The 11502-nt window shown below is 41.6% G+C and overlaps 1 protein-coding gene across 1 annotated transcript; it reads left to right on the forward strand.

Annotated features, from left to right (window-relative positions):
• The first annotated feature begins 1418 nt into the window (after positions 1–1418).
• Positions 1419–2087, forward strand: LOC126668134 (uncharacterized). The gene has a single exon (XM_050361352.1). It carries the CDS (start codon positions 1419–1421, stop codon positions 2085–2087), a length of 669 nt encoding a protein of 222 aa, XP_050217309.1.
• Positions 2088–11502: the final 9415 nt, after the last annotated feature.

Consider the following 11502-nt stretch of genomic DNA (forward strand, 5'->3'; position numbering starts at 1 on the left):
GACCATAATTTCCTTGAGGCACGTTTATATAAAGAGGAAGTACGGATCATACAGTCCCTTAGTTCTAAAGGGGAGACGAGTGTACCCCGATTATTAGCCAACTCGGATCGGCCAGTATCGATGATCCTTTGGGGCAACGGCCGATCTACTATCATCAAATGTTTAGAATGATAGCACGACACAAGGACTTACGGGAAAAGATCAAACACCTTGCTTCCCTATATGACGTTGCATCGGCCAAATGCATTTACGAGGACCAGGATCAAGACCCAACAGGATCGCTGAGAATTGGGTATATACAATTGGTAACAGGGAAGCTGGAAGATGATCTCGCCCAAGTACAAGATGACTTGCTAGAAGTGAACTTAGGTACAGATGAATCTCCTAGATCAATTTATATTAACACCGGGTTAGAAGAAGAATTCAAAGGACGGCTGATTGGTTTACTCATTTAATTCCGCGACTGTTTTGCCTGGTCGTACGATGAAATGCCGGGCCTCGATCCGGATATCGCCTAGCACAAGCTCCCTCTGAAAAGTGGATTTCGGCCATTTCGGCAGCCCCCCCGACGAATGTCAAGAGAAGTGGATACCCTCATCCATGATGAAATTAAACGGTTAGAAGATGCCAAGTTTATTCGAGAAGCTTAGTACACCGAATGGCTATCTAACATCGTCCCTGTGATGAAGAAAAACAGAAAATTAAGGGTATGTGTAGATTTCTGAAACCTCAACCTGGCCACGCCTAAGGACGAGTACCCGATGCCTGTGGCCGATATGCTGATAAACAGAGCAGCGGGGCATACGATACTCAGTTTCCTCGATGCCCACTCCGGGTACAACCAAGTACAAATCAGCAAGGAGGATGTATCTAAAACAGCTTTCAGATGTCCCGGGTCGATTGGAGCGTACAAATGGGTCGTTATGCCTTTCGGCTTGAAGAATGCGGGTGCAACCTACCAACGAGCTATGAATAAAATGTTTGGAGGACTGGATTGCCTCGAAGTGTACATTGACGATGTAGTGGTAAAGTCGAATACCGGGGAGGTTCATTTGGCCGATCTGAGGAAAGGGTTCGAGCGCATACGGTCTAATGGGTTAAAAATGAACCCTCTTAAATGCGCATTCGGAGTATCGGCTAGAAACTTCTTGGGTTTCTAGGTTCACCAGCGGGGCGTAGAAATAGATAAAAACAAAGCCAAGGCGATCATTAATGCAGAACCACCAAAAACCAAGAAGCAGCTTCAGAGACTAATCGGTCAAATAAATTTCCTTAGACGATTGATAGCAAACACAGCAGGCCGACTTCGCAGTTGGAGTGTTCTACTACGAGGAAAAGAGACCGATCACTGGGTATGGACAGACGAGCAGTAAAAGGTGTTCGACGATTTAAAAGAATACTTGGCAAAACTTCTAGTCATGACCCCCCCGAAGCCGAATAAACCATTGTTGCTTTATTTATCAGCTGCACATGAATCCCTGGGGTGCATGCTCGCCCAAGAGGATAACGGGGTCGAAAGGGCGGTCTATTATCTGAGCCGTGGGCTGACCGATACAGAAGTTCGCTATACCGACATAGAGAAGATGTGTCTGTGTCTGTACTTCACGTGCTGCAAATTACGATATTACATGTTGCCAGTAGTAGTGTACGTACTTTCCCAGACCGATATCATTAAGTATATTTTTTCAAAACCATACTTAAGAAATCGAATTGGGAAGTGGGATATTGCTATGTCCGAGTTTACGTTGGTGTACGTTCCTCAGAGAGCAGTAAAAGGACAAGTGTTGGCCGATTTTCTGGCCAATCATCCAGGTATCACTCTTAGGGAGGAAACAAATAGTTGCTGCGACATAGCCATATGGAAGATGTGGTTCGATGGGTCCAGGACTAGCCAAGGGGCAGGCGCCGGAGTACACATTGTCTCTCCCCTGGGGGCATCTTACCAACTGTCGTTCAAACTCCAGTTTGAATGTACCAACAATCAAGCAGAATACGAAGCCTTGATATTCGGTCTCAAAATTTTGGCCGAGCTGGGGGAAAGGCAATCAACATTAGAGGCGATTCATTGTTTGTCATCAAACAAGTGATTGGGGAATTCAAGTGCGAGTCTGAACTATTGGTGAGGTATTGCAACAAGGCGAAGCACCTGTGTAACATCCCGTATTTTTCTAACTTGTTCCGTTAAGGCTAAACGGTACCTTGGGTTTGTTTGAGTGGTTCGACCACTTAGATTCACGTTTCGAAGGTTCCAAACCTTTTAAAGTGTGTTTTAAGATGTATTAGAAGTAATCTCGGAGTTTGAAACTTTTTCGATTTCAATTTCAAAATCTGAAATTTTCATCGGAGGCAGTAGCATTTCGCGAGCGCGACATGCATGAATCACGGGCGCGATTCATGTATAGCGGGCGCGATGGAGGTGTAGCGGGCGCGAAGCGTGCACTGTTCAGTTTGCTGATTTCTATTTAAACTCACCTAATTCGACCTAATCTAATTTTACACTTTCTCTAAACCCTAAAACGGCCACTACTCTCTGAATATCATCTCCTACCTATTCCTAAGCTTATTGTGATCATTAGTAAGTATTTTCAAAATTCTCTTAATGTTTAATTCATGTTTTATTTATCCTAGGGTTGTGTAATCATTAGCTTTGGGTTGTTGTTCGTTTATAGGCTGATTTGGATCATCTACGTTCTGGGTTTTTCCTATTATTATTGTTCTTATCCTATTTAAGAGGTATGTAAACTCTTCCTCTTGTGTTTTCGCTTAGAGATTCGATGATTGTTGTGCTAGATTCATACTTTGGGTGTTATTGGACTTATATTATGTTTTGCCTTAATTCTAATATCTGTAAATGATAATTAGTGTTGTTGCTGGCTTGTTCATGTCATATATTCATTAGGTGAATTGAAATAATGGTTTAAGTGCTTAGGTATATAATTGATTGATGTCTTTGATTTGAAAATTTTGTTTTAAGGTTAAACTAAAATCTGGAAATTTTATAAGATTGAATCATAGGTTGTTAGATGCCTAACAATACTTTGGGTGACTTGGATAAATCGTTTAAATGATTAAGGTATCTCTTGGCTTGAGTTTTTGAACTTAAAGATCTGTTTTGGTGGAAAACTAAAAGCTGTAAATGTTCTTTTGGAAGTTAAAAGGGTATTAGTTAACAATTCTTACCTTGGGTGATTTGAGATAATTGGCTAAAGCTATATTATATGTTAAATGTGGATCTAATTGGATTAAATCGCTGTTTTAAAAGGGTTAACTAAGGGCTGGAAATCGAATGTCACTATTTTGTTTTGAATAAGTGAAAGATGTTAGTTTATCTTACGTTGTGGTTTAACAATGGATTTAAAGGCATGAAAGGTATATTGTTATATGATGGTTGACCAAACTATTTTAGTTTCAATTTGATAGTTGAAAGGTGATTGAATCTATTGATTCCATTTAAGTGATGCATTTAAGTGTATATACCTTGGGTGTTACTTGCCAAGTGTTGGCAAGTTATTTGGCTTAATTGCTTATTATGTTTTTGGCTTATTTAAGTTAGGGAATGAGTTCTTATTTCAAACTTGATTTTATTTAAGGATTGATTTAAGACTTTGGTTTTTACTTTGGAATGTGGTGGAGTCGGGTTAGACGTGCGTCGCCCGACATGTGATGTTGAGCTATACTGCAGTAAAGGCTAACACACTACCTTGGGAAATCTTTTGATTTTAAATAAAGTATTTAAGTTATGAAAGGACTTTGGTTTTGTTTTTAAGATAAGAACTCACCTAAGCTTAACTTGCCTTATTTGTTAATTAGTTATATGGATACTTGGTGGTATTTTGATTACCTTATTTGAATCTTTGGTTGTGTTGTGAAATGCTAGTCCTATGTGGAGTCTAGTATTCTTAGAGTTAGGGGTTGTTCGGATTTTGACTTATATAATGTTTTAGACCCGTCGACTGCTCGTGCGTCGGAGTCTACGCAGGGTTAGCTGTTTGCCAAGATTCACGTGGAAAAGCAAACAGTGAGTTTGTAGTGTTATTTACCGCTTTATTAAGTACCGCACATTATTTTAGTATATCAAATGTTTGTGAACTGTTTTAAGGATTATGGATCTGGATTGAAACGAGCTACTCCATAGGCTTGTATCGAGATTGTGTGCACCGATAAGTACTTTGGGATTGACCAATGTCTGGCCTACTTTGGGAATCGATGAGGATATGTTCCCATCTACTTTGGGTTAAATAATTTGGGATTTCATTTCAATATTGTATTCCATAATCAAGTATATATATTAGTATAAAAGGATTTGTTTTAAGGGTTTTAAACTTAATAAATGTAAATAGCATTATGAACTCATCTCAGTATATCTGACCCCGTTGTTTTCCAAACTTTCCAGGTTTATGATTTTGAGAGCGTTGGTCATCTCAGATCTTTTGATTCCTCGGAGGTCTTTTTATGTTATCAGACTAGTCAATTGTTTTACTTCTTAGACCGCAGTAGAACTAGTTGTCTCTATTAATGTACTTTGGATTGTCGTAGTGGTACGAATTTTATATTATTATATTTGGGTATGTTACATTGGATTATTTACTATATGAGGCATGTTTCATAGTTTCAAATTGCTATCAAGTAATTATATTAGAACTGCTATATAAGTTGTTAGACTTAGGCTCAAGTCTCGGTTACCCCCGAGCATTGGTTTTCTTGCAGGTTTATATTGAATATAAGGTTTTCCGCAAGGCTTGCTACGGTTTTTGGTACGACCATACCCATACCCTAGCGTCGATTGCGATCCATGAAATTGGGTCGTGACAACCTGATCGAAGCCTTTCAGGATACAAGGATAGAATACATCGAGAGGGCCGATAACGGTGTCGCGAATGATCTGGCTCAACACGGCAGTGGGTACAAGATGAATCTCCAGTTCGACGCAATCGAAAGAGAAACGCCGAATCTCCATACTGGGGGAATCACCATCGATGAAAGGAAATTTTTGGCCTACCAATTGGATGTCACCCAAGATTGGAGGACTGAAATCTTAAAATGGTTTGAGGAGCCAGACCATACGAATAAGAGGTTAAGGACTTTGGCCCTAAACTACATCGTCCTAGCGGGCGAACTATATAAAAAGGGTTTTGAAAGGTTGCTCTTCAGGTGCATCGGCCCAAAGGAAGCAATGCTAGCAATGGCCGAAGTACATGAGGGGATAGCTGGCGCTCACCAGGCAGGTCCCAGAATGAGATGGTTGATCCATAAATACGGTTTCTATTGGCCGTAAATGGAACAAGACTGCATAAGATATGCTAAAGGGTGCGAAGCCTGCCAGAAATGTGGCCCGATACATCACGTCCCGGCCGAAGAACTCCACTCCTTCATTAAGCCGTGGCCATTTAGAGGATGGGCGGTCGACCTCATAGGGAAGATATATCCTAGCTCGACGGACAGCCATACGTTTGTCATCATCACCACTTGTTACTTTACCAAATGGGTCGAAGCAAAGCCCCTAAAATCACCCACGCAAGAGGCTGTCATTCACCGACATGGGTTTCCTGAATCAATAACCACGGATCAAGGGATGATGTTCACAGGAGGCGACATAGTTTGGTGGGCTTCTCAGATGAAGATCAAAATGCTTCACTCAACACCATACTACGCGCAAGCCAACGGACAGGCCGAGGCAACGAACAAGGCTATTAAGCTTATCGTTCAGAAGATGATTGAAGAAAACCTAAGACAATGGCATGTGTTGTTGTCAGAAGCAGTTTGGGCAAATAGGACCAGCCAAAAGTCGGCCACCGGAACTTCACCTTTTGGAATGGTGTATGGGTACGATGCGATGTTGCCGATGGAGCTTACTGTGATGTCCACTCGTCGTTTATACCAGAATAGATTGTCTGAAGACGATTACTTTGACATGATGGTGATAGACTTCTTAGATCTCGACGAGGAAAGATTGGCAGCATTAAATCACCTTGAAGCCCAGAAAATAAGGGTTGAAAGGGCATACAATAAACGGGTAAAACCGAAGTCATTTGCCATAGGCGATATGGTATGGAAGGCGATCCTACCTATTGGCCATGAAGACAAGCGACTTGGTAAATTGAGTCCGAACTGGGAAGGCCCATTTATCGTGACTACCAAGTTGACTGGTGGCGCGTATGTCCTGGCGAATATTGACGGCGAGGAACACGACAGGGCGATCAATGGTCAGTTTCTAAAGAAATATGTTCCCAGTTGTTGGGAGAACATTGACCGACGGCTATTTGGAGCAGACAAAGAGTAATGACCGCCACGAGCACTCGCCGAACGTCCTGAGTTAATAAATGTTCATGTGAAGCGTCTAATGTTTGGCAAAGATAATTTATAAAGTACTTTGCCAAGGCCGATGTTTGAATATATCATTGTCATTTCGGCCATTTATGAGTTACAGTTGAGTTTTTTCAACGGGTCCTCCGTTTTTCTCAACATTTTATGTAATAAGTTATAAAGTACTTTACCAGGGCCGATAATTGAATATATCATTGTCATTTCGGCCATTTATTGTTACAGTTGAGTTTTTTCAGCGGGTCCTCCGTTTTTTCTCAACATTTTATGTAGTAAGTTATAAAGTACTTTACCAGGGCCGATAATTGAATATATCATCGTCATTTCGGCCATTTATTGTTACAGTTGAGTTTTTGAATGGGCCCTCCGTTGTTCTCAACGTGTCATGTAATAATTTATTATGAAGCCGACTTTTTAATATCGGATTAATTATGGTCCGAAAATTATCGGATTTAGCTAAAGACCGATAACAATGATGGAAAATAAAAAACTAAGGAGTAACGGCAAAAAACTTCGGCCCCATGACCGATTAACATAAGATGAAAATGTTTACAAACAAAAGAAAACGGCCACCAGGCCGAACCAAAAACAGTATCGTACGGTTAAAGAGAAAATTATTGTTCTGAACTTAACGAGATTACAACATAGCTAAAAATGGCTAAAAATATTGCCAATCTCACTGCGAACAGTGCTGAAAGATGTGCGGGCTTCTTCCACCTTGGGTTTCATCCTGGCAATGCTCTGCTTCAGCAAGTTTCAGTTTTTCTTCACGTCGACACCTTTGAGCAAGCTTTTATCCATGGAGACTTCTAGTTCGCTGATGTCCTTCTCTTCGACCTAAAGCTCAAGCTTCATGGCAGCGATTTTGTCTTGCAGCTCTTTTGCGTGCTCTCGACGATTGGTCAGAGCTGAAACAACTGATTTCACAGATGCCTTCAGCGCCTCCAGTTTTTCTTTGGCTTCGGCCTCTTGAAGGGTTAACTGGTCATGCTCAGTTTTGATCAGCATCGATTCATCATAAATCTTCTGAAAAGCAGGGAGCGATGTAGATAGTTTAACCATGGCACCACGAGCTTTTTCGCTGAGGACTTCTGGAGGAGCGTCGGCCAGGGCTGTTGCAGCTTTTTTAAGTTTCTCGAAGTCTTTGGGCGACTTGAATATAGCAATGCCTTGGGGTTTCAACTCAGAAATCACATCCAGATGATCGACCCAGTTCTTAGAAGACCCACTAATCTCCGCCTGAATTGTGCCCTCTGGCATAGGCAATTCCTCATCTTCACTATCAGAGTTCAGGAAAGCCGCTGCTTTCGCCGCCAAGTCTTCGTGTTTCGCCGGAGCGTCATCAGGGATCTGCCAGGTTTTGCCACAATAGAAAATCAGCTGCTAGACTACTATTAAGGTGATAATAATCAAATTTGAGGTACCTTAGTCTTAGCAGCAAGTCGTGCCGGAAGGTTAACCAGGTCTGAACCCAGCGGCGAGTGCAAGACAGGCAGCGGTGAAAAATCAAGCATCTGCGAGACAGTTGGGGTTACCTCATAAGGGGTTTTCTGAGTCGACACGTTTCCTGAAGGGAGAGTCCTTCATCACCAGTTTGATCGCCCCCAGTTTGGGTATCTCCCCTTGAAGATGAATGAGCGCTTCTAGAGGGGTGATTCATTTCAGGATCGGAGGGGGTAGGATCAAATAAGCGAGATCCGGAAAGGTAAGCTTTAACTTTCTTGGCTTTCGGATCCTTCTTGGACGATTTCTTTGATGTCGGGCGTTTTTGTCTTGCTGTTTTTGCTTCCGGTTTCTCATCATCGTCAGTGTCGTATACGTCGCCCTTATTCCATCTCGGCACGCCAACTGAGAAGCAAAAAGTTAGTACAAAATCGTATAAAACTTTAAAAGGTGAAATGTTATCTTCGTTACCTGGTATTCTAGTGTAACCATTTTTTACTAGTTCACTTATCGCCTCGACATCAGAAGGGCATCTGATGCCAGTGTAAGTTACCCCTTCACTAGTTATGATCGGCTGAGATTTCTTAATTCGTTTTTTAGGCATTTTGATTGGAGTTTGGGTGGACATATTGCACTTGGAGACTGGTGGACTCTTATATTTTAACTTAGGGCGAATGTGGGCTAAGTAAAACTCATAAGAATAAGTTTTTTCATATTTTCCCTCTAGACCTTTTTCATTTTCTCGTTATATTTAGTCCTAGCTATTCGCCTATGACGCTGCATTTTGAGATTCATACCAGGCCGATCTATTGGATCGTATTTGAATTTATAAAAACGTTCCAACCTAGAAATTTCAGAAAGATGGAAGAGGTTACCTTCAAATTTTGAACGTTTCGGTGCCTGCAAAAGAAACAGATCTGCATGAGTAGGGTTTCTCGATAAAGGAGGCAAAGAAAAATTATGAAGAGAGAGGATTTCTTTCGGGGAAAGGTCGAAACAGGACTCGACGACTAAAGCCCACCAGCTTTCAAACTCAAGGGTACATTTTGGGGAAACGGAAGGACGAGGGATTTCTGAGATAGGGAAAAGATAAGCTCAGTTAAGGCAAGTGATAAACTGGAAGTCTGAATAGTTTTCTATTGAGGGTCTATAGGTCCCGCGGTTATTGACGGAGATCAATAAAGGACATGGAATTCCTTGGTTATAGCCGAATTGCCGAGCAACATAGTTAGGGCAATAGGCCTCTATACTACTATGGTTATACTCCAAACCGGCGATCAGATTTCTGCATTTTTAAGGAGCTACCCCAGCATTGGCCCCCAAGTCTCAATTTTGGATCGGCTCTTGCCTCTTCGGTATTGTCGCTATCCCAGCCGAGGTATAGCCAAGAAGGAGGGTACTTCAGAGTCAATATCGGGCAAAATGACTCCGGAGTGCGGACGGAGTTTGTAAACACCTCCAGAACGTCAAGAATGTGGGGGAGGCGAGTACCAGCAGCGATAAGTTGGTAATCGCACAGTTCGGCCTTCATATGGGGTCCGACTTCAAATAGCTCGGGAAAATAAAATGCGAGCCACAATTGTAGAACCCATAGTGGACCACTAGGGCACTGAAAGACCCGTTGTTCGGCATGGGGAGCTATCTCGTTCATACCTCTGTACAAGTGAGCCAGCATGAAATCACCAAGATTGCATTTTCATCCTTCGGCAAGAGCCGCAGAGAGTGTGAAACAGTCTGTTGTAACTCTGAAAGAGGAAGTACAAAGGACGAATTTCGCCACAAAAAAGGCGAGAAAAGCAATGTGCTTTCTGTTGTCAGGCTTGTAATGTTCTTCGCCCATAAAAATCTTGACGAATGGGCCACAACTCCTTTGGGCTTTCGTCAACTAAAAGGTGGGGATATCTGCGTCTAGATTGGGCGAGATGCGTTCGCCGATAACTGGGATGTTTAGGATGGCCACCATGTCTAAAAGGGTAATGGTCATCATGCCGAATTTGAAGTAAAATCAGTTAACGGCGGTCGACCAGAAGAGGGAGGCACCCATGATGTAATGCTTCGCTATTGGTCTACTCGCCTTGCACAGGCCGATCATGTCATATATGCCAACATCCTTCCACAGTTGGCCGAAATGGGGTTTCAATCTATTCACCCATTCTTGATACCCTTTGTGTTCGGTCGGCCAGTTTCTGAACATAGTATTTACCCAGATGGAGAACTGATGGGGGAGTGAAAATCATGGTGGGACTTCTTTGTGAAACGGAGTGGCAATTTCGCATAGGTGGCTGGGCGAAACTAGAATCGGATCGACACATTCTTGATCATCGTTGATTTTAATTATTACCCCGAAATTGGTATTTGGAGCAGCAGCGCGGATCTCGTTGATCTTATCGGTCACTTGGGTGGCGATTGTGTCATTGGGAGCGGCCATGATAACTGAACAAGATTTCACCTTGGTTAGGGCGATAATTAAAAACGGCAAAATGGGAATAGGCAAGGCGATTTCAGACGCTTCCCAGTAGATTTGTAGAAAGCTTGAGATTGCTGAGAAGAGAGAGAATCTTGAATTTTGCAGAGAGAGTAGGTAGTGTGAGAATGACTGAATATTTTTCTTAAAATGCAAACTGAACGGAGGCCAAAGGGTTCAGGCATATACTACGTGTCATTGTGGGTAACAGCTGGAGATGACGTGGATTCAGGGGGGGTACCGAACGGTTTATAGATGCGCACCCCTTTGTTATAATTTGTGATGGCATTTGGACCAAAGATGTGGACCAAGCAACATTTTATGGGCCTAAGAAGGGAAACAAGCCCAAAACGAGAATTACAGGCTTGTTGGGGGCATTGTTTACACTGGACCAGAATTACCTTAGATCATAACCTAACATGGTCTTATTAGGGGAGTTGAGCCTAACAGAAGCCTTTTTCAGATTAGTTTTATACTTCATTAGGAATTTGTAACTCATTAGGAGTGTTTTTCTTTCTAGAGTTTTAGTTCTAGTTAAATTAGGAATCTCGATTGTGAGGAGCTATAAGTAGCTCAAAGCTTCATTATTTTTAGATATAAACAAATCAATCAATCAAAAACAAAGCCTAGCGCTTTTTATCTCGCAATCTCCGGATTGTTTTAATTTAGGAGTAGTTTTCAGTATTAATCTCGCCTGAGTTCGTAGCTCCCAGATTATTACTAGTAGATCACGTGGTTAAGTGTTTTTAAGTAACCAAGCCCTGCGAATATCTACATTGGTTCGTTAAAGTATCAAACCTCAAACCGATCCCGATTATAAATTCAAAGATTCGAGTCCGGAATATTTCCAGGCGAACAGTTTCGTAATGTTTGCAAACATTTGGCTTAAATTTCTAAAAACGTGAAATGCTTGGATTTGTTCCATAACGTTTGTAAACGTTTGGCTTAAATTGCTAAAAAGGTGAAATGCTTGGATTTGTTCTGTAACGTTTTGCTTAAATTGCATAAAAGGTGAAACACTTGGATTTATTTTGTATCGTTTTTAAACGTTTGGCTTAAATTGCTAAAAAGGTGAAACATTTAGATTTGTTTCCTGACCTTTGTAAACGTTTGGCTTAAATCGCTAAAAAGGTGAAACGTTTGCATTTTTTTCATAACGTTTGTAAACGTTTGGCTTAGATCGCTAAAAAGGTGAAACGCTTGGATTAGTTTCTTAGCGTTTGTAAATGTTTGGCTTATATTTCTGAAAAGGTGAAACGCTTGGATTTGTTTCG

The sequence above is a fragment of the Mercurialis annua genome, linkage group LG1-X (genome assembly GCF_937616625.2).
Source record: "Mercurialis annua linkage group LG1-X, ddMerAnnu1.2, whole genome shotgun sequence".
NCBI lineage: Eukaryota > Viridiplantae > Streptophyta > Magnoliopsida > Malpighiales > Euphorbiaceae > Mercurialis > Mercurialis annua.

Coding starts and splice junctions, on each gene's coding strand:
- LOC126668134 (XM_050361352.1), top strand. CDS start 1,419: ATGACCCCCCCGAAGCCGAATAAACCATTGTTGCTTTATTTATCAGCT.